At 39.4% G+C, this 22,428-nt stretch overlaps 1 protein-coding gene across 2 annotated transcripts in view; it reads left to right on the plus strand.

Annotated features, from left to right (window-relative positions):
- The window catches only part of USP24 (ubiquitin specific peptidase 24), a 59,760-nt gene extending 37,415 nt beyond the window's left edge, over positions 1-22,345 (plus strand). For both annotated transcript variants that reach the window (XM_083867856.1, XM_083867857.1), the window contains 34 exons: positions 714-873; positions 1,161-1,316; positions 1,851-1,921; positions 2,656-2,816; positions 3,225-3,286; positions 3,675-3,866; positions 4,101-4,218; positions 5,090-5,234; positions 5,937-6,056; positions 6,284-6,409; positions 6,614-6,712; positions 6,924-7,006; positions 7,218-7,359; positions 7,673-7,792; positions 8,178-8,398; positions 8,806-8,930; positions 9,509-9,650; positions 9,943-10,093; positions 11,107-11,202; positions 11,854-11,957; positions 12,042-12,155; positions 12,910-13,006; positions 13,197-13,313; positions 13,962-14,054; positions 14,356-14,458; positions 15,315-15,436; positions 15,905-16,018; positions 16,274-16,339; positions 16,611-16,677; positions 18,633-18,711; positions 19,307-19,382; positions 20,120-20,206; positions 20,679-20,789; positions 20,947-22,345. In XM_083867856.1, coding sequence (XP_083723982.1) covers positions 714-873; positions 1,161-1,316; positions 1,851-1,921; positions 2,656-2,816; positions 3,225-3,286; positions 3,675-3,866; positions 4,101-4,218; positions 5,090-5,234; positions 5,937-6,056; positions 6,284-6,409; positions 6,614-6,712; positions 6,924-7,006; positions 7,218-7,359; positions 7,673-7,792; positions 8,178-8,398; positions 8,806-8,930; positions 9,509-9,650; positions 9,943-10,093; positions 11,107-11,202; positions 11,854-11,957; positions 12,042-12,155; positions 12,910-13,006; positions 13,197-13,313; positions 13,962-14,054; positions 14,356-14,458; positions 15,315-15,436; positions 15,905-16,018; positions 16,274-16,339; positions 16,611-16,677; positions 18,633-18,711; positions 19,307-19,382; positions 20,120-20,206; positions 20,679-20,789; positions 20,947-21,009 — 3,903 coding nt within the window. In that variant the 3' untranslated portion in view covers positions 21,010-22,345. The remainder of the gene's footprint in view (positions 1-713; positions 874-1,160; positions 1,317-1,850; positions 1,922-2,655; positions 2,817-3,224; positions 3,287-3,674; positions 3,867-4,100; positions 4,219-5,089; positions 5,235-5,936; positions 6,057-6,283; positions 6,410-6,613; positions 6,713-6,923; positions 7,007-7,217; positions 7,360-7,672; positions 7,793-8,177; positions 8,399-8,805; positions 8,931-9,508; positions 9,651-9,942; positions 10,094-11,106; positions 11,203-11,853; positions 11,958-12,041; positions 12,156-12,909; positions 13,007-13,196; positions 13,314-13,961; positions 14,055-14,355; positions 14,459-15,314; positions 15,437-15,904; positions 16,019-16,273; positions 16,340-16,610; positions 16,678-18,632; positions 18,712-19,306; positions 19,383-20,119; positions 20,207-20,678; positions 20,790-20,946) is intronic.
- The last annotated feature ends 83 nt before the right edge of the window (positions 22,346-22,428 follow it).

A 22,428-nucleotide genomic window follows, 5' to 3' on the forward strand; every position in this document is an offset into this window, starting at 1 on the left:
TTGACCATCAGTCTCTCTGCCAGTCTTGAGCTGAATTTTAACGTATTCTCATAGATTATTTTGGCACTACAAAGGAAAGCAGTACCCCAAAAGTGCTTACAAGAAATAGATGTACACAGAAATCTTACTTGTGGTTTATCTTCAGTCGCGCTTCGCTGTTAAGATCTTGTTCCTATCAATTTTCTGTGAACTGAAAGGAAAAGGTTCCTGCTTGAACTTGTGGCTTTATAATCCGTAATACTTTGAATTAGAAAGAACTTTCCAAATAGCTCATTAAAAATTAAATTTGTTTGATGGTGCTGTGGAGAAAAAGGAATTTTTTTTATTTTCAATACCTTAAAAAAATGTTATTTGAAAGCCCATTGAGTCCAGTTGAAAGAAACTTCATAGTTAATGTGACAAATATGCTGTGTTAAGTTGTTGGGCAGTGCTTCCCAAATGGATTGAATAATTGAAATCAGCATGCCTGCCTCCAGATAGGTGGCAAGGGTATCTATCCTTGTGGGCAATTAAAAAGTTAATTACTTCTCCTAAGATAGCAATACTAATCTCTCACTGGCAACAAAAACTCTTGAATCCTTGTATAGAGAAGAGAGAAGAAAACAAATGTAAACGTCAATTTGACATGATCCGGAAGATACATTCCTCTTATCCCTGTGATTAACAAAGGATGTTGAATATCACAGAAGTAACTGGTGTTTCTTTTCCTCCAGACCATGGAGGTGAATGATTTCACCTCCACTGTGGCTTGTTTCATGCGCCTCTCCTGGGCTGCTGCTGCAGGACGCCTGGACCTCGTGGGAAGTAGTCAGCCCATCAAAGAGAGCAACACTCTCTTCCCTGCTGGGATTAGAAACAGACTTAGCAGCTCAGGTGGGTTAACTGTGTCCCTAAACCAATCTAAAAGTGTTTGGTTTAATCTTGATTGAACACTTTGGGAGCTTGAAGCTGAATTCATTGGATGTTCATACTCTTGGGTCTCCTCCAGCTTGGGACATTATACACTTAAATGACAAAAAAATCTGAGCAAATTTATGTACATTCATCAGACATTCAGAGAAGTTTTTAAATTGCAGAGAACTGACCAAAAGCTGAAAACATCTGAGTAAAATTTACTGAATTTACAGCGCTTGTTCCTTTTTTTTTTTTTTTAAATGCAGGGAGTAACTGCAGCTCTGGAAGTGAAGGGGAGCCCACGGCACTGCACGCTGGGATCTGTGTGAGGCAGCAGTCTGTGTCCACCAAAGATGCTCTCATTGCTGGGGAAGCCTTGTCTCTCTTAGTAACCTGCCTTCAGCTACGTAGTCAGCAGCTAGGTATGGAAAAAAATTGGATTATTGGAGTATAAGCCAGGTGGGAGGAGGCTTTTGGATACAGTCAAGTGAAAAAAAAATAATGAGAAACTTGTAGCTTTGTTAGCTGAGGCAGCTCAAGCTAAAAACACAACATTTCATTTAAAATTACAGGGATTTTTTATTTCCAGGACTGAAATAAGGCATGTAGTGCTATGCCTTGTTGAAATGTTTTAGGAAAGCTGACTTACTGACAGAATATAAATATTTGCACTGCCTTTGAAGTCTGTAATTCTGGAAGTGCTGCTGTTTGCATAGCTCCTGTTTAGTACTTGAGTCTTTGTGTACAGGAAGTGTAAACACTGTTGGTGCAGGAAGGCAAGGAAAATGCTGTTATATCATTGTGGCAGCCTCTGGTGAGGGAAGATCAGGAAATAGCCTTTACTGCTTTTCTGTATGGATGTCCTCTAGGTCCTGTTGTATTTTATTGCAAGACTGTAACTTCAATATTTAAAAATATTATTTTTAATAAGATAGCCTGATACTTTTCTGTTCCAGGATCTTTTTACAATTTGCCTTGTGTTGCTGATTTCATCATTGATATTCTGCTTGGATCACCAAGTGCTGAGGTGAGGGCCTTCCTCTGAAAACTTTCTAAATGCTCCTTCTGAAATGTGTATGTTTTGATAATTTTATATGGTCTGAACATAAAAATGTTTACTGCAAGTATTCCAACAGGTTAGTATTTGAATAAATAATAATTGTTAGTAATTCCAGTATGTGGTGATGGGTTGATAGGATTTGCTGTAGTATTACATTTTCTAGTCTTGTTTCATTCATGAGATGCACAGGACTGTGCTGTGAGTAGTGTAAAGAAAATAGTCTCAATTTGGTGACACAAATTCTGTAAAACTAGGACTTTAGGGAAAGTTTCAAGTAACTTTGATTTGGGTAAAATTTAATGTATTCTTCTGAACTTTTGAAAATTTATTCCAAGTGTCAGAACTCTCCTAAAATTCAATATTTTTGATTTAAGATTATCTTGGATATTGTAAAATCTATTGACTTTTATGCTTACTTCATTTCATCGTGTGTCATCTATTTTGCACAAAGTCATTGCATCTTTCCCCTGTATCTGCATTTATAATTTGTGTTTATCAGAGTTTTTCACTCAGAGATGAATAAGGTCTGTTAAATTTCTAGATCTAATTTCTGGCTGGTGGATGCAGAGCTCATAGCCTGGTTTGCACCATTGCAATGTCCATTTTTTCTATTAGATTTCTAACACAACAGGAGTGTGGGGATTTTTTTGCAACCTTTGAATAACTGCTGGTGTTTGACAATGCCAATGCCACTGTTGCAGATTCGTCGCGTTGCCTGTGACCAGTTGTACACCCTGAGCCAGACAGACACATCAGCTCACCCAGATGTCCAAAAGCCAAACCAGTTCCTCCTGAGCGTTGTTCTGGGGGCTCAGCTGCCTCTTTGGTCACCAACCAGCATCATGAGAGGAATCAACCAGAGGTAAGTCACACGTGTGTTCGTTGAGGAAGCAAATCTGACACGTTTTGGAATGAGCAGCTCTGTGGAAGCTCTGAGGGAAAAGGGATTAGCACTTGGCAAGTGGTGGAAGTAGACATGCTGCAATTTCTGGATAAGTTAAAGCATGTTGTTTTATTGTCAACTGATAACTAACTTCCCTCACCTCACCTTGCTGTGAGGTGAAGGAAGAAATGAGGAGTAAATATGATTTCTAACTTTCAGAAGTAGCTGTTGGGAAGGAATGTTTTTCTAAAGCTGCAGCATGCAGCACACCTAGATGGTTGTGCTGCTTTGGGTTAGATGGACAGAGCACACAGACTTTAAAGACAACTGGTGAGAGAAAAGTTTATGATTTTAAGTATAACTTTCTTCTATTTATATCTGTTTCAGACTTTTGTCCCAGTGTACAGAATATTTTGACCTGAGATGTCAATTGCTGGATGACCTGACATGTAAGTACATGCAGACACTTGATTCAGTCATTCTGATGGCAGCTTCCAAGCTCATGTTCCTTCTGTAGAAAAGATGCAGAATTGCTTGCAGAAAGGGCTTACTGCACCTTGAGCTCAGAGTGACCTGCCAGTGTGCTGACTGTCCTGTGCTAGTGCCTGACATGCTCTGTTCTTGGCATTGGGTAGCTGCAGGGCAGCTCATTCCTTCTGGAAAGTGAACTGAGTTCCTTGTGGGAATTTTTAATTGATGGGGGCAAAAGTGGAGTCATGGACATGGAGGCAAAACTCAATCATTACCAAACTGTTTGAAATTCTTTGTATTTATATTCTACATTTCCAAAGCTGCTAATTTTTACTGTGTTCCTTTTTTTTTTTTTTTCCCTTGCAGCATCAGAAATGGAGCAGCTGAAGATCAGCCCAGCTGCCATGCTGGAAGATGAGATCACTTGGCTGGAAAATTTCGAGCCCAACCGAACGGCCGAGTGTGAGACCAGTGAGGCTGACAACATCCTGTTAGCAGGACACTTGAGGCTCATCAAGACTCTCCTTTCACTCTGTGGGGCAGAGAAGGAAATGGTTGGTGAGTATTCCTCTTTAAACTGACTAGACTGGTGTGGATTCTGCATTAACACATGACTAGACAGTCATGTGAAGACATCAGTAAAAGTGATACAGAGCTCTAAGGACCGATTTTGGCAGCACCGTTAATATTTGATAAAACATTTGTTGATGTGGTGCTATAAAGTGATTTTTGTTGTTTGGCATTTGCAGTGATAATGTAAGTATTTAACAGGTGTGGATTGCTGTGTTTCAGGTTCATCTTTGATTAAGCCATTGTTGGATGATTTCCTATTCCGAGCATCCCGGATTATTCTGAACAGCCATTCCCCTGCAGGCAGTGCTGCAATCAGTCAGCAAGACTTCCATCCAAAGTAAAAATCTTTTTTTTTTTTTTTTTTTTTTTTTTAATGTTGAGTTTTGTCTTGAATGTCATGAATGCAAATGTCAGTATTAAATCCTACAGACAGTAAGATTTAATACCAGTGGTGGAGCATTTCTTGAGTTTTCTACATTTCCTACATAAATGCCCAAATAGCATTTTATACATTTTTGTGTGATCCAATATCCTTGCATTTCTGTACTTCAAAGTCTGTGCTTTGTAATATCAATGATGAACTTCAGGCACAACTGAGTGCTGATTTCACAAGTCCAAAGAATATTCCTTTAGCTCATTGCTGCTTGGGAAGTTGGCTAAATTGGAGCATGAGCAGGAAATTAACTTCCCAAGCTCCTTGGAAAAGAGAATCTCAAAAGTTCCAGTACTTTCTTTTTCCCATCTCCCTACCTATTTTGCAAAAATCCTCTCTTGTAGCAAGGATTTGGACCTTCTGGTCCAGCTCTTCCCAGTCTTTCCTCCCTGTAAAAAAGTCATTTTGTCTCCATCAGTGTTACATGATGGAGAGTACCTGTGTCTGTTTGTCCTCACTCATGGAACCAAATCTGTGTCTTTTAGAGCACCTTTTCCTTGCTACTGAATGTTAGCAAGTGTATCCATGTCAGTAAAGGAGGCTTATGTAAAGGAGTCTTGCCACTCTTCTCATTGGATTCTTTCCCATTCTCCTACCCCAAGAAAGAAAAGAAAAAAAAAAAAATATAGCACTCTGCAGTCCTGCAGGAGTGTTTAATCACTCAAAGTGTTCTTTAGAACATTAATTGTTGCTTGTTCTGAGTAATACAGCTTTCTGGAATTAGAAATAATTGAGTCATCTAGCCAGTAGATCTCAGATGTGGTTTTCTTTCCAGGTGCAGTACAGCAGACAGCAGATTAGCTGCTTATGAAGTGCTGGTAATGCTGGCTGATAGCTCACCCTCCAATCTCCAGCTTATTACAAAGGAGCTGCTTTCTATGCACCACCAATGTGACCCTGCACTCACCAAGGAGTTTGATGTAAGGAAGAAGCCTTTTTTTATTTGTATTAGCATGGTTTGGAGTGCTGTTTACTTTGTTGCTTCATTGATGAGATTTCCACAGTCTTCAATTTAAAATGGCAATTTACAATGCAGCTAAGGGTAAATGCAAATACATTTGATCTTGCTCAGAAGCAGATACTCCAGTGTGTCTTTGTCTGTTACTATCTGAGTAAGGAAGAAGCATTTCCTAAATAGCACAAATTTTATTTATTATTACATTTTAGGCCATTTTCAACAGTATTGTGCAATGTGTTAAGTATTTAAATGACCCCATACAGTTTTTCAGAGTTTATATTCCTGGTTCTCCATTAAATTGTTCTCAACAGCTCATATACAAGGGGGAGTGGTTTTATACTGAAAGAGAGTAGTCTTAGGTTACTTATTAGGAAGAAATTCTCCCCTGTGAGGGTGGTTAGGCCCTGGCACAGGGTGCCCAGAGAAGTTGTGGCTGCCCCATCCTTGGAAGTGTCCAAGGCCAGGTTGGACAGGGCTTGGAGCAACCTGGAATAGTGGAAGATATCTTTGCCCATGGCAGGGATGGAACTGGATTAAGTTCCCTTCCAACTCAAACCATTCTGTGATTCTAAAATATAAAGGTGGTTATAAAAGTTACAGAATGTTGTTGGAGTCTCATGGTTTTTATAAGTTATTGAGACAAAAAATGTATTTGTCATTTTAGTACCTTCCACCAGTGGACAGTCGCTCCATTTCTGGATTTGTGGGACTGAAGAATGGTGGTGCTACTTGTTACATGAATGCTGTTTTCCAGCAGCTCTATATGCAGCCTGGTCTCCCTGAGGTAATTAGTTCAGCATCCAATAAAGTCCTCTTTTTGGAATTACTTTTACTTAAACCACTTAATCTTAGCACCATTTGTAAATAAATTGTAAAATAAAAAGTCAACTGTGTATGTATAAATATGCACCATAAATACATAAATTTTAAGTTGTAGTGCTGTGTGCCATGGCAGCTGCAGTAATGATTTTTCCAAAAACCAATTTAATAAGGTTATTTGTTTCCTTCCAGGCCTTGCTTTCCATTGATGATGATACAGACAATCCTGATGACAATGTGTTCTATCAAGTTCAATCTCTTTTTGGTCATTTGATGGAAAGCAAGCTACAGTATTATGTACCTGAGAACTTTTGGAAGGTATTGCATCTTTTTGTTTAGAATCTGTAGTTTTTCTACTTTAAAAGTAATCATTTATTTAGCTTTTTCTCATTGCAGAATTTATAAAGCAAGTTCTAATTTTAAAAAATCAAAACATATTAAAATAACAAATTTATATTAAAAATTATTTTTCATAGTGATATATGTATGAAATAACCACCTTTTAACTTACATTTTATATAGATTTTCAAGATGTGGAATAAGGAACTTTATGTTAGAGAGCAACAGGATGCTTATGAGTTCTTCACCAGTCTTATAGATCAAATGGATGAGTACCTCAAGGTAAAATTCTCAGCAATTTCTTTTTTGGTTCATATGCATATCCTTGGTACCTTTTTTCTCTTTTTGCTTTGAGCTTTAGAAAAGAAGGCAGAGACCCATTTGGCTTATTTAATAATCTGCACAATATTCAGGAGTTTAAAATTCCTACTTATTTCTTGGTCTTCCACCCTACAATATATCCAACTGATGTCTATCTTTACACCTCCAACAGAAAATAGGAAGAGACCAAATATTTAAGAATACTTTTCAAGGAATCTTCTCTGATCAGAAGATCTGCAAGGACTGTCCTCACAGGTAATGTCACATTTAGTGCATCAGTTACCAAGTTATGTGCTCCCAGAACTATTAAAATATGCAGCTCAAAGTAGCACTGGAAAGTAGAAAAATGCCCCTGTGAGCATCACAGCTTTGGTAGTTGTGGGACAAATGCAATATTGTTTCCTAAATACATGTCTTTTTCCTGACAGTTGGGTAAGTCCTGATGTGTTTCTCTTCTTGAATTTAGGTATGAGCGTGAGGAAGCCTTCATGGCTCTCAACCTTGGTGTGACTTCATGTCAAAGCCTGGAGATATCACTGGATCAGTTTGTGAGAGGAGAGGTTCTGGAAGGAAGCAATGCATACTACTGTGAGAAGTGCGAGGAAAAGGTATTGATTCTTAATTTTTGTGAGAGAAGATTCATGTGCAGTTTGATGTTTTCTAAGCATTACATGGTCAGGGAAACCATGCTTAGGTGCTGCTCAATCTTGCTACATTGAAGACAAAAAATTCATGCCTGTAACTCAAGTAAACTAAAAATTTAGAGGGATGGTGACGTTTTGTGTAACGTATTGAGATGTATCCCAGTCATCCCATGGACAGCCTGCTTCCCATGGCTGGATATTCACTGTGGATCTCTAGAAGGATGCTGCAGATTGCCTGGGGTATCAGATGGAGGTGATATTCTTGTTTCTTTTCAAGAGAACTACAGTGAAGCGTACGTGCATTAAAGTCCTCCCAAGCCTGCTGGTGATTCACCTGATGAGATTTGGCTTCGACTGGGAGAGCGGCCGGTCTATTAAATATGATGAACAAATAAGGGTAAGAAAACCTTTCTTTATGGTGCCTTCCCCAGCTACTTTGTGTAGTGGAATCCCATTATTCCTATTCGTTTTTCCTTTTTTTCCCCCACATTTTGGTGCAGGGATTTTGAGTATGTGGTATACTTACAACATGATAGTGCTACAGAAAATTAGAGCTTTCCTTTTTTGCAACATTGTCAGGATCCTTTCAGAAAGCAAGGCAGAAAACCTCCTTAAAAATAGTTTATTATTTAACATCTATGTAATAAGCATAAGAGATTGAAGTTCCATATTTTCCTTTGGTGTTCCCAATGTGAGGAAGTACTGATACCATTCTCAGAAAGTTACATGAAGCGTGTAAACACTGCAACGTCTTGATTAATCCAAAATATCTCTTCAAACAGTTTCCCTGGATGCTGAACATGGAACCTTACACTGTGTCAGGGATGGCTCGTCAGGACTCATCCTCAGAAGTGGGGGAAAATGGCAGGAGCACAGACCAGGGAGGAGGAGGGTCCCCAAGGAAGAAAGTTGCCCCTACAGAAAACTACGAGCTGGTCGGTGTGATTGTCCACAGTGGCCAGGCTCATGCAGGGCACTACTACTCCTTCATCAAGGACAGGAGGTAACGGGCAAGAAGGTTCGTGGGGGAGGTTTGAGAAGTGTCTAAAGACTTGTTCTGGGAAGGTGCATGGAGCCATCCGGAGCTCTACTGGAAGCACTCTTCCCTTTCTCAACATCTGTCATGAGGCAATGACACAGTGATATGGAACATCATAGAATAAAATTCTCATTAATACTTATGTCTTGCAGTTTGAGGGCTTCCTGTGACACTGAGCTTCTCATAGTTTTAATCAAAGTTATTTTTTAAAATGCAACTTTGGCATCAATTGAACTAAGCTTCTTTCTCACTGTCAAAACAAATGCAAGTTCAGGCTTGTCACTTCTAGGCTGTTCAGGGTGGTTTGTTTTTTTACTGAGACAATCAACTAACTTTGTTTCTGTTGTGTTTCTGTTCTGTTTTGATCACAGAGGATGTGGAAAAGGAAAGTGGTATAAATTTAATGACACTGTTGTTGAAGAATTTGATTTGACTGATGAAACCCTGGAATATGAATGTTTTGGTGGAGAGTACAGACCTAAAGTCTACGATCAATGTAAGCAGAAGTACAGACTGATTTACAGTAGCTTCATATTTCATGCTGATTTCAGTAGCAGTAGAGCTTAGTCCATTATAGGTACTTTGAGTTACTTGAACGATCCTTCTGAACAATTTTTTCTTTAAAGCCTTGCCTTTATTGAAAGACAGAACACCTTGTGTATGGCCTAATATGAATTGAGCTATATTCACTGTTGTCGAGCACTTTGTAGACTTAATAGCAGAGATTGAAAAGCAAAATGGCACCTTGTTAATATAGTTTAAAAAAAAAACTCAACCAAACATAAAACAGCCCTTATTTTAGGCTAGTGAGAATGACTTCATCAAACACTGTGTGGCATCATATTGTTGGACTTCTCAATACTTTAAGGAATTTATTCTAAGTACATTTCCAATATTCACCTCTTTCATACTTTGGACAGTTTTAATCACTGACACAGGCTGATGTTTTGACCTGACAAATTTCCACTGCTGCAGTTCGCATTACTCCTAGCCCCATTTTTCCTTCCACGTAGGAATGGGAAAGGTACAAAACCTTCAAGAGCTTTCATGGGCTGCCTTTTTTTCCCCCCACAGCAAATCCTTACCCCGACGTGCGCCGGCGCTACTGGAACGCCTACATGCTGTTCTACCAGAGAGTGTCTGACCAGAACTCTCCTGTCCTGCCAAAGAAAAGCCGAGTCAGTGTCGTGCGCCAGGAGGCCGAGGACCTCTCCCTGTAAGTTCCTCTTGCCTCCATAAAGGTTTCTCTCATATTGATATCTAAGAATTGAGTCATTCCTGTCCAGCAAAGCAATATATTCACCCACCCTTCTGGTTTTTTGGGTTGGTTTTTAAGCTGTTTGTTCACTACTATTGCAGCAAGCTCAAGCTGACTGACAGCCTTAGGAAATATTCAGGCTGTCATCAAAATTGCCTTAAGATCACACTGACTGCACTGGTATTTTATACCTAAACTATAGATTTGTTGTAAGATCTCTTTATTCACCTTCAGCTTGTTTTTATTTCAGATCTGCTCCCTCTTCACCAGAAATTTCACCCCAGTCATCACCTCGACCCCACAGGCCCAACAGTGACCGTCTGTCCATCTTGACTAAGCTGGTTCGAAAAGGAGAGAAAAAGGGACTCTTTGTAGAGAAAATGCCTGTGAGGATATATCAGGTAGAGCACCCTGAAAGTGGCAACTAAACTCTGCTCCTGTAAAATTTGAGCACACAGTGAGAGAAACACAGTAACTCCTAAAGGGAATTGAAGTAATTCCCTTGTAGCAAAACTAGAAAGCAATTCTGGATTCTGACATAAACTTACTAACAACCTATTTAGTGATACCTTATTGTAAGTTTTTCTGTACCTTCTTGCAAAATTGGCCCATCAATTCTTTGCTTTGAAGAAACTGCAGGCAGATGAATCAAACATGAGATCTGGCAGCAGTCAGCATGCAAGGCAAGGAGAGACAACAGCAGAGAAGGTGCTTCATTTGGAGGACACTTGAGGAGTAATGGAGATGATGGCAAATTACAGTGATCTTCAAGTTCTTGAGTTCACAAGAATGTAGAAAGAGGAGGAGCAGTGAAGAGAGCCTGCATCACACACACAGGGAGAATAAACTCTGCAGGCTGTGTCTGGCCCTCCACATGGGGCATTAACAGACACTTTGGGCATTCTTGTATCTGGGATTGTATTATTACAATGAACAGAGCTTGGCTGAAATTTGTTGAGAGTCTTTCAGCAAAATCTCATTTGAAAGAAGAAGGGCTTGGCTTTTAAATACCTCATTGTGGCTGCAGCTTGTAATTACACCAGGACTCCTTGCTCTCTGCATCTAAATTTGTTACGCAAGCCTTACTGGTTTAGAGGAATGTTCTCTTGGCTTGTTTATTAAAAACAAGCAAAAAATAGAACTTATCTGCAATTTCTTCCTTTTCTTCCTTAATGGTCAAATGATTAAGTCCCTCATCTGTTGTTTTGTAATATCTTTGAAAGAAAATCACTGGTTTTATACCAGATCTTTTAAGTCTCCTCTATGTATTTTTCCCTCTGCTGAAGTAGTGATTTAGAAGAAAACAGTAATTTTGACACTGATTTTTAAACACCACACATTTACATAAAAGATGAAGTTTTAGTTAGAGAAATGTATTTTGACAACATTTTTTTTCCTTCTCTAATTTTCATAGATGGTGAGAGATGAAAACTTGAAATTTATGAAGAACAGAGATGTATACAGTAGTGACTACTTCAGTTTTGTTCTGTCATTAGCTTCCCTGAATGCTGTAAGTACCTGGATTTTAATCTTAAGAGTGTTCAAAGTATGTTGGATAAAATAGCCACAAAAGCTATTTGGGTCAAACCAGGAAAACTGGAAGAGAAGAGTTGACATAATTTTGCTGTTCCAGACAAGCTGTTCCTTGTCTCCAGTAATTTTTGATGCTGCTGATGATATCTATCTCAAAGCAAGCTCCAGCCTCCTTTTCTAGTACTGGGAGAAACATTTTGCCCCTGTAAAATTTATTTAATAAACCATACCTTTTATAATGATGCAAACTGAGCTCTATAGGGACAGAAATCCCTCTCAATATGGAAAGTCCAAAAGGTGGTGTTAATTACCTCAAACTTGGTAGAGTTTAATTTGCAATAGTTTCTTAATTAAGTTTTTTCTAAACTGAGTCATAAACAAACAGAATTTATTAAATTTTTGAAATCCACTGATCTAGTTGGCCTTATAGCAAGTTTGCTCCTGTTTTAGCATATTTATTAAGTAGCACTGTCAGCACTGGAGACTGACTTAGCACAGAAAAATGCTGTGGTTTGTTTTTTCCAAGTGAAGCAAATAACTTGAGTAGAACACGTTGATGTGTTTAAGAGACAGCATGTGTGCTGCAAGGCATCCTTCTGCTCTGGAGTGAATTTGATATTTCTTTCAGACTAAGGTAAAACATCCCTATTATCCCTGCATGGCAAAGGTGAGCTTACAGCTGGCAGTCCAATTCCTCTTCCAAACCTATCTCCGAACCAAGAAGAAACTCAGGTAAGGCAAACAAGAAACATGGTTTTGTTCTGGGAGGTGTTTTTTCCTCCTGGATCACTGATGGTTGTCCCTGTTTTGTTGAAGGGCTGACACAGAAGAATGGATTGCCACCATAGATGCACTGCTCTCCAAAAGCATTGATGCTTGTCAGTGGCTGGTTGAGTATTTTGTTGGGCCAGAGGGCCGGGAGCTTGTAAAGTAAGTCCTGGTAATTCTGCCTGAGGTGTTTTGTGTCTCACGTGTGGATGAAGCTTCCTCATAACATGATCTGGCCAATACTGATGTATTCTCAGAGAGCTGATGTGCACATTCTTTAAACAGACACTTTAGATAGTGACTTGGAGTTTTATTTCTAGTATTTTCTCTGTGCAGCTTTCTGAGAATGTTAAAAATCAAGTTAGATAGTGCAGTGTCCATGGAGGAGGATGCAGGTGGTGAATTCAGTGAAGGGATTTGGGATGAGTTTAAGTTTGTGTGATCAGCCCTGCAAGTGATGGGAAAGGAGAACATGGTGAAAGTGTTGGGGGTAAGGCAAGTTAAATACTTACCTGACAAAGATCACAGATAAACTGGAAATATTTTCTTCTTGCCAAGCTAAAGATCAGCTAACAGGTGCTTTGAAAACAAATTATTGGAGATCTGACATGCTGAAAGAAGTGTGTCAGTGCAATGAAAATGTTATCTTTTAATTTGCATTGAAAAACAGCATCCTATAAGAGCATTTAGGGGTTTTGTGTTTATTTAAATGAATAAATATATTAATAGGGATATTACAGACCTTACTATACAAGTGTGACTGTGTGAATGTAAGTTAAAGCTTACCCACAAAAGTACAATACAGAATGTATCTGCACTATTAAAATAATAAATACTAAACACCACATTTAATCATAGCAGCTGTGTGTACCTGTTGATTCCAGCTCTCTTTGCAGCTTCACCTTTTCTCTTGCAGGACTTTCCTGCTGGAATGCAGTGTGAGGGAAGTGCGAGTTGCTGTGGCCACGATCCTTGAAAAAACCCTCGACAGTGCCTTGCTTTATCAGGACAAGGTCAGTGAGTGTCACCTCCACTCCAAACATCCCCTTGCTTGGCTCTTGCTCTGTGTGAGCTGATCTTGGCTGTAGCTCTTCATTTCTGGACTTAATGCTCATCTCTTCCTGCCCAGGAGGTATTTGAAACACTTAGAGTTTTTAAGCAATAGACAGCTCTTTACTTTCAAATTTATTTTTTTTTTCACAGTTAAAAACTCTACATCAGTTACTGGAGGTGCTACTTGCTCTACTGGATAAAGATGTACCTGAAAACTGTAAAAACTGTGCCCAGTACTTTTTGCTATTCAATAACTTTGTACAGAAGGTAAGAAAACAATGTTTTCTCATGGCTATTTAAATTTTAAAGGGCAGTAATAAAGCAGCCTAGTGATCCTTATTCATGGAAGGGTTTGCAGCACAGTGAAACTCAGAACTTTTATTAGATGTAATTGGGTTTGTTTTGATTTGTTTTTTAGATAAATGGCTTTGAATAATGCATTAGGACAGAATCACACAAAAATGTACCAGCAAAGTATACTAATGAGAGATGTCATTTCCATCTGGATTTTGGTTGTCTGTTTTGAAGGGTTATATGGGATTGTTCTTTAAAAAAAAAGTGTGTGTGTGTGTGTATATATATATATATATATATAAATGAAGCATTCAGGACTTTTATTCCATGGAAAGCAGAATAACTGACTGAATTTACTTTTTCTATTTCTCTACATTTTTTGCCTTCTTTTTTCCTTGTAAGACATTTATTGTGTATCTGCTCATTCTGCTCTGGTTTGTGTAATGTGCTGTGTAAAATGAGACAGCTTTTTAGCAGTTCATCTTATTGATCTGTGTTGGGATATTATGGGAGTTTTAGGGTGGAAAATGCAGATTTTAGCCTGCACATTTTACTTTTGTTCTCTTGAGCACTAATTCTTCACCTGCACAGGGAGGTAATGTGTTGGTTTTGTTTTCACAGCAGGGAATAAGGGCTAGCAGTCTTCTCCTCAGACACTCTGCCCTGAGGCACATGGTCAACTTTCTCCTGGGCCCCAACAGGCAGAGCAATCAGGTACAGTTGTGTTGTGCTGTACTAGATGTTTAAATTATGAATAAATACTTCTCACATGGTAGAATAGACAACTCTTTCAATTATTTTTTAAACTTCATGCAAGTGTGAGCCCATCTATGTGTAATTAGCATGGAAATAACTGTTTTGGCAGAAGTAAGCATGATGGTTTTGATAATAATAATTTTTTTTTACCCACTCCAAAGTATTAGACCATAGTGGTGGACTGTAAGAATGCTATTTTGGCTTAACAAAGTGGATTAAATAAGCCAGAGTTAATTAAATCTGTCTTTGGCTCAAGCAGAACCGCCGGTGGAGTTCAGCACAGGCACGTGAGTTTGGATACCTTCACAACACTGTAGCACTACTTGTCTTGCACTCTGACGTCTCCTCACAAAGAAATGTTGGTAAGAATTGTGGTTTTGTCTTCTGGTGACTTGGCAATTCAGTTACATTGACTGAGAGTAACTTAATATTCGCGAGGAAAATACAGTAATTTTGAATTTAAGGCAGAAATGGTTAATACAAGTTTGATTACTTCTGGTTTTACTGTGAATATATTGAGAGGGTATGGCAAACAGTATTTTGGGGTGAAGGAAATCTTGATACTAACAGTTCTGTACCTTCTTCCCTTCCCCATGTGCCTGAAAGGTCTTTCCTGATGTGAGTGAATTGAGCTGTGTTGTTGGCTGAACAGACTCACAGACTGTATTTATTTAGACTTGTGCTGTCTTTTGCTAATCTAAAGGGGAGTATTTAGACTAAGCTACTGAATAACAAACAATTAAACACTCTCCTAGTTATTTCTTACTAGAGGCAGAAATATCCAAATAAAGATAATAAAGGAATAAGTTAAAATCTTCAGTTTCCTGAGGGAGGAATTTCTTGTTCTCTTTTAAAAGAATAACTTAAATTCTATCTGAGGCTGAAAGCAATCAAAAATCAAAAGGTAACAGGAGATTAATAAATATTCTAGATAGGATGAATGTGCAAGAGTGGTTGGGAGTAAAACTAAAGCTCAAAGTCCTACTAGTCTGTGGACATTTTGCTTTGACCTTCTTGCAGTTCTTCTATCTGCTGTCACTAAAACAAGCAACACTTCAGTGTGCAAGAGATTTGTTACTGGGCGTGGTAGCACAGGAGCTATAAACTAGTTGAGTGTCATGAGGGATTTTTCATGGTGCCAGATGAGCAGCAGTGTCTTCAAGGTGTGTTAGAACAAACTAATCTATGAGTGGATTGTTTTTGTATTTGCTGTTATAGCTCCTGGTCTCTTTAAGCAGCGTCCGCCTCTCAGCATCACCGCTTCAGGGCCGCTTCTGGCACTCCATGAAGAAGTGGAAGCCTTGCTATTCCTGTCTGAGGGAAAACCCTACTTAATGGAGGTATCTGTTCTGAATTCTGCCCTGCTCAAACATAAAAACTTACCTGATGTATTCCTTTGACATACCCTTTCATGAAAAACACTGAATATCCAAAAGCAGTGGCTATTTTGAGCCTAAGACAGAAGGCACCTTTAGTTTCATGACCTCTTCATAATCTAGTATACCCCTAAGCTTTGGGGTCTGGTTTTATGCACAGTCTGGTTTTATGCACATTTTGCAAAGGCCTATACAGCTTTTTACCATGTCAAATGCAGGTGCCAACTTGAGTTGATCTGACTTAATGGATGATGCTTGACCAAGCCCTTGGAGGTGACCATCAGGAGCTGAAGGAGTGCTGTGAGGGCAGGGGCCATGCAGGCACTGGGGAAAAGAGCTGCATCCTTCTTGGGAAGGACAAACCTTGTGTTCCAGACCTGTTTTCTGGAAGACAGCAGTGTGCTGTGTGTGAAGGGTGTGCTGTGCCCACAGGTGATGCACGCGCTGCGGGAGCTCACGGGGTCGCTGTCGGTGCTCATCGAGATGGTGGTGTACTGCTGCTTCTGCAATGAGCACTTCTCCTTCACTGTGCTGCACTTCATCAAGGTACACACTAAACCAGGACAGGCCTGTGTCCCATTAGTGTTTCTCTCAAGCTTTGGTCATCCCGTGTCTTGTAACAGCACCACAGAACAATCAGCACAGTGGGTTGGATTTGGAGGGGGTGTTGGGGTTTAGGTTTTCTTAGACCTTCACTATTTAAATTAATAAATTAAAAAAAAAAATCTCTAAAGCTGTCTTGAAATTCTTTGCTTCATCAGCATATTTTGCTGTCTAAGTAATTTTGTTTCTCACACACAGACTCAACTGGAAACTGCTCCACCTCATGAATTGAAAAACATATTCCAGTTACTCCATGAGATCCTGGTAGGTGAAGGCTAAAGATTTGTACAAGGTAGATTTGGGATTGATGTGTAACAAAAAAAAGTTGGCATTGCATTGGTAATTTCAACATCCACACATTTTAATCCTTCAGCTTGAAGCTTTATTACTTCCTAAATTTCTGTCTTGGTAATCCAGTGACACATGAAACTTCACAGTATTACTTGTTTTGCATGTAGGGGTGGGTAAAACCATTCCACAGAATAGATACAGCATCACACACAACACCCAAGTTGATATTTTTCTTTCCTAACAGGTTATTGAAGACCCATTACAAGTAGAGCGCATCAAATTTGCCTTTGAAACTGAAAATGGATTAATAGGCAAGTAAGCCAGAGGGTGAACACCCCTGTCTCCTTCTGACCCTGATGGTGATGGTGGTTCACTCCATCTCCTGGTTCCTAATCCTCCTAAACTGTTCAACTTCTCAGGGGAAAAAAAACTTGACACATTTGATTTAGCCACTGTCACTCCAAAAAAATCTTGAAGAAAATCCAAAATAAGCATTGGAATGTTATAGTGACAGCAAATTAGAAAGGAATTGAACTGGGAAAGAGAGCTGACTTATTTAAATAAGGGGCAGATCAGGGTGTATGTGTAATGGGGAGGGAAAAAGGTACCTTTGATCACCATAAGAGAGGAACTGTTTGAATCCTGTAACCTTAAAATTAATTCTTATTTCCTACATATCTCAAGAAACTGCCAGTCTTTTTGTTTTGTCAGCATCCTAATTACCATGAAAAGAAAGTGGTTCAGCACAGCAGGATGCTTGTCCTGCTAACTGCAGTAGAGCCGCACAGTGGGACAGGTGGCTCCCACCTGTGGCTGCTCGTGCAAAGTGTTGTCTCTCCATTAGATACAAAACTTTACCAAAAGGAGGTGACTGTAGCATTCAAAAGCAACAGAAAAATCCCAAAAGTAATGAGATCTTATTTCATGTGCATCAGGAGAAGCAGCTTTGGTGTGTAAATGAAATGTGGGTTAACACAGAGAAGCCCCTCTGATGGGTTAGTGCAGCTCCAGCAGCTCTTTCATGGCTGTTTGGGTGAGGAGCTGCTTCAGACTGTGGCTTTCACCTTCAGTTACTTTGGATTCTGATTTAGTGAGAAGGAACATTTAGCTTTGTTCTTTATTTCTCTCATCAGTGCTCCCCTGTTTAGTAGTTTCCATGTATGGCTGATGGCAGAGAAGGAAATATGCAGCAGTGTAAGAGAATAGCTAAGTGATTATTTTAATTTCTGGATAAATTGGTCCCAGTTGGACCAATTCTGTGCTGTAACTTGGGCAATACATGACCCTTTTTCCTCTGCAGAAGAGAAGTGCAATTGTTCAATTGGATTTTTATGTTGAAGGCTTCAAGAACTGCCCTGAGATTTGGGAGTGAAAGTTGTAGTTTTACCTCGAAGTTTCCTCACAACAGCATTGAACAGCATCCCTCACATGGACTAGGTTTAATCCAGAAATGGGAAATCAGCAAATAATAGGTTTTGGTGGTCCTTAATAGGATGTTTGTGCATAATTTGTAATACAGCAGTGCTGTAATTTTAATCATCTACTCTGCTTCAACAGTATTAAAATTGGCAATTTGCAGTTCTCAAACAATTTTTGCCAACCTTGGAGGTTTCACTGCAGTGTTCTTTGCTGACTGCTATGGACAGAGAAACTTTTGAGTAACAAATCTGATTGGGGCAGCCCTGTGGAAATCTTTGTGCTTCTCCTCAGCCAAAGAATTTTATTAAAGAGATGGAAATTCATGGTATAGGAAACTTCCTGGTAGGAATAGCCTGGGGTTTTGCCTGAGTCTCCCATGGAACAGTTTCATGGCTGTTGAATTCTGCTATGCTTGTTTATGTGAAGAAGCTTTAAACATTCCTCTGGCTTTGCAAACTTTGATCCAGGTGGAAGCTGGTGATCTGGTTCATTTATGGAGGTTTCAGACCATTTTTTCTTTTTCCTTCAGACAAATGTAACCATAGTGATTATCTAACATAGAATGGATTATAGGGGAAGAATAACTGCATTAGGGCTGTTTAAAATTCAGGTACTGCATTTGAAAGATCAAAGTGAAAATGCAGCAGTTCTATTTTTAATCCAGCAGAGTTGTGGAAGTACTCAAGACTGCCAGCACTTACAGCAGCGTGCTTAACACAAAAACTCATGCTAACATCTGTAGAAACAATCTAACTTAAAATTTTAGCTTCAAATCTTTGTTTTCCAGACTGGCTGGTACATAGAAATCTGGATTGTGGTTTCTAATCTACGTGTTTTCTCCCCACAGCCTTGATGCACCACAGCAACCACGTGGACAGCAGCCGTTGCTACCAGTGTGTCAAGTTCCTGGTCACTCTGGCTCAGAAGTGAGTAATGAAGGTTTTAAGGTTTAACCTCATCCCTGTCTTAGGTCCCTCTGTGACTGTTATAAAACCTACTACTCCTATTTTTGGTCAGTTTTATCCTTTGTTACTGGTGCAAGGTCTTGGTGGTACACGTGCCAGTATGAAGTGAAATCATTACTGGTTGGTACCTGAAGGGATTTCTCAGGTGACAAATGGTAATTGCTGTTCATAAAGAAAAAGGCCATTCTGCAGAGCAGGAGAGATTAACATCTGACATTAACACCAGATAAACACAGGGAAACTGTTCCAGATTTTTGAAGTATTATGATTCCTAAATTCTCTTTGTTTAAAACTTGGCATACATCCCAATAAAGCATAATTCTGAAATATGTGAACCTGTGGGGTTAGACTGCTTTGAGTAAATTTTACTAGGCATTATTGCTCTTGCTAATTCAATTAACAACAGGGCTGTAGAGTTTAAGTCAGTTTGCAGTGATAACAGTGCACACAGAGGGCAGCAGTGCAAAGAGAGAGGAGTCTTTGTATTTTTTTTTTTGTGTGTGTGTTGGCCAGACTACCTTGTTCCTGACTAATGAATATAATTTCAATTCCCAAGGTGCCCTACTGCAAAAGATTACTTCAAGGAGAATTCCCACCACTGGAGTTGGGCTGTGCAGTGGCTACAGAAAAAGGTAATTTGGCTGTAACAGAGGAATTGTCACTTGTTTACAACAATAATCCTGGATGGAAAATCTCCATCCTTTGCATGGCTCTCTGAGATGGCTCTAAAGACAAAATACAAGCTACTATATATTTTACAAGGACTACTTGGATGCAGCTAAATCTGATGGAATGCCAGAACTTCAGTAGCCCCCCCACACGTGTTTCAGGCATAAATGCATTTACAGTGAATAAAACCAAGTGTGAATGGTTGCAGTGATTATTCTTTGCTATGTGGGAAGCTTTCAGTGCCACTGTATTCGTGTTGGATGGCTTCAGTTCTTTTAAAAAAGCAGTTTTCCATTGCCTGTGTGTGTTGATGCAGGAGAATGTTTAAATGATTGGATTCCTTACAGAATCATCACAGCTTTGCACAAAGCACAGCTGTTGACTGATGCAGCTTTTCCTCCCACACGTGTCGTGTTTGTTCTTCCCTCTAAACTCAACATAGTTTGGCCAACATATCTTTCATAAATATCCAAGGACACTTAGGAAACATGGAGCTCAGCAGGACTTGGCTGCTGGTTTTCATCTGAGGGACAATAACCTTTGTGGCTGCATTTAAAGTGTCTGTGCCCCAGATCTCCAGCTCACTGCCAGGGGGTTCAGGAAGCTTTTTCCAGTCTTAGTTCACCCACCAAGTGGGTTGAGGCTTTACACAAGTAAAAATCAAATGGCAAATTTGTGGCTTTCTTGGCTTTTTGTGCAGATGTCTGAACATTACTGGGCTCCCCAGAGTAACGTGTCCAATGAAACATCCACTGCGAAAACCTTCCAGCGAACTATTTCAGCACAGGTATGTGTCAGTCCTGGCAGGGGATGTTCAGCTTGCTGACTTCTTTTCTTGGAAGCATCTTTGGATTTGGCAGCTTTAGTCACCATCCCTGGAACTGTTAAAAAAATATGTGGATACAGCACTTGCTGAGGCCATGGTTAAATGATGAACATGGTGGTGCTGCTGGTTTGGCAGTTGGACTTGATGCTCTTAACAGGTCTTTTCCAACCTTAATGATTCTGTGATTTTTCAGTGCACTTCAGGCTGTTTTTCCTTTAGAATCTCAGACCCTGTGGCTGTTTCTGAAAAAAAATTAACCTTTGAGTGATATTAGTGAATATTCACAATTATGGTGACTCGGCTGTCTCATTACAGCAGCTATTATTGTTTTAAAACAATAATAATAAAGCAGTAAAAAATTTAAAAAACAATAATTGGGAAATGAAGGGATCACCATGACCCCTGACACTCTCTTGGACTGTTTCCACCTCAGGACACTCTGGCCTATGCCACAGCCCTGCTGAATGAGAAGGATCAGTCTGGAAGCAGCAATGGGTCAGAAAGCAGCCCTGCCAACGAGAACGGAGATAGGCACCTTCAGCAGGTAAAATTAGGGCAGATTTGCTCTCTGCTGTGTGGCTCTGTGGGGCAGCTGGCCCCTGGGGCTCAGGTCAGAACCATCACTGACCATACACACAACAACTGTGCATCTTACAAAAGTAACTGTGTCCTTCTCTCCCCATCCCTTGTGTGTTTGAAAGGGCTCAGAGTCTCCTATGATGATTGGGGAGCCTAAAAGTGACCTTGATGATGTTGACCCTTAGAGGAGATCCCTGTGAACACAAGAACCAACTCAAACATTCAATGCCTGGTACCTGCTGGAACTGGAGTCGTGTTGCTTATGCCATTGGAAGTCTGGGGGAGCAGTGGCTTGACAGGACCAGAGGAGATGCTGGAGGAGGTTGTTTCCCTGAAAGATAAAAGCATTTTTTTAGCCACGAAGGCTTCAGATCAACAAATGCTCTAGAAAACTGCATCTTCACCTGCAGTAGCTTGTGACAGTCCAAAACACCGAAACCAAGTTTGTCAAGAAGATTTTATCAAATACACAAACGCTAGTGGTTGAATTTTTATGTGAACATTAAATGAGTGAATGTAAAACTGTTGCTTTTCTGTGATGCTGCAAAAAAAAAAAAATTCTTTTGGTTTTTATACAGGAAAAAAAAAAGAAACAGACTGCCCTTATGTATGGAGGGCAAATTTTTAATCTTTCTGATAATATTGAATAGGAATATTCAAATTTCTGTAAAGATGTGTGATGACTTACATTTCATTGTAAAATATTAGTTAAAGAATGGGTTTACATAAGGACTTCTGTATTTAATATGTCTCCCTGCTAATTTGTAAAGCTCTTGATGAGAAAGATCAGCAGGATTGCTCTGTAAGAAGAGTGATTCCTTACAGAATGATTTGGTGAAGGAGCTCTGGAGTGAGTCATCTTTCCCTACACCCTTCCAAAAAAACCCTTCAGACAGCTGGGAAGGGCAGTAAAAGAAAAGCTTTGTTCTCTAGGTATGCAAGCATTTATTATTCAAGGATGTTGGTGAATTAAAAAAAAAAAAAAAAAAAGTTAATGAGTAGTTTAAAAGAAAAAAGCACTTTAAGAAGGAATTCTGTTGCAGTTTTACTCATTAAATTTTTTTAACCTTTGGAGACATATTGAATAAAATGTAGTCTCAATCACGGATCTGCAATCACTTGCTTATGCTTTGAAATTACTGAGAAAGTTGGTATTGGTTGTATATGATGAATAATTCCTTGAGTGAGCTGAGAACACTGTTGTGCAGATTTTATAGCAATTTTAACATGGGGAAAGAAAGAATTGGCTTTGTTTGTATTTTCACTTGACCAGGCAATGTTTAAAATATCACAGCTCTTTTAATTTGCTCACAAATAACTGGAAACCAGTTGGGATGATTTGAGCACAGTTTTGTTTTCTATGTCAAGTGCAGTTCAGTGATTTCTGGCTCTGGATTCAAGCTTCTTTTGTGCCAACTAACTTCATCTTTTGTACATTTTGTGTTTGTCACATTTCCTGCACTGCTTTTTGCCTTTATTTATGGATTCTGCCTTACTTTAAAAAAAAAAAAATTATATAAATGAACATGCACAGAAACGGGGGACATCTTAAGGAGTGCCTGGGTACCTCCAGAATAGACAAATTTGCCAAGTTAAAGGCACAA

The sequence above is a fragment of the Zosterops lateralis genome (assembly GCF_965231275.1).
Source record: "Zosterops lateralis genome assembly, chromosome: 9".
Taxonomy (NCBI): Eukaryota; Metazoa; Chordata; class Aves; order Passeriformes; family Zosteropidae; genus Zosterops; species Zosterops lateralis.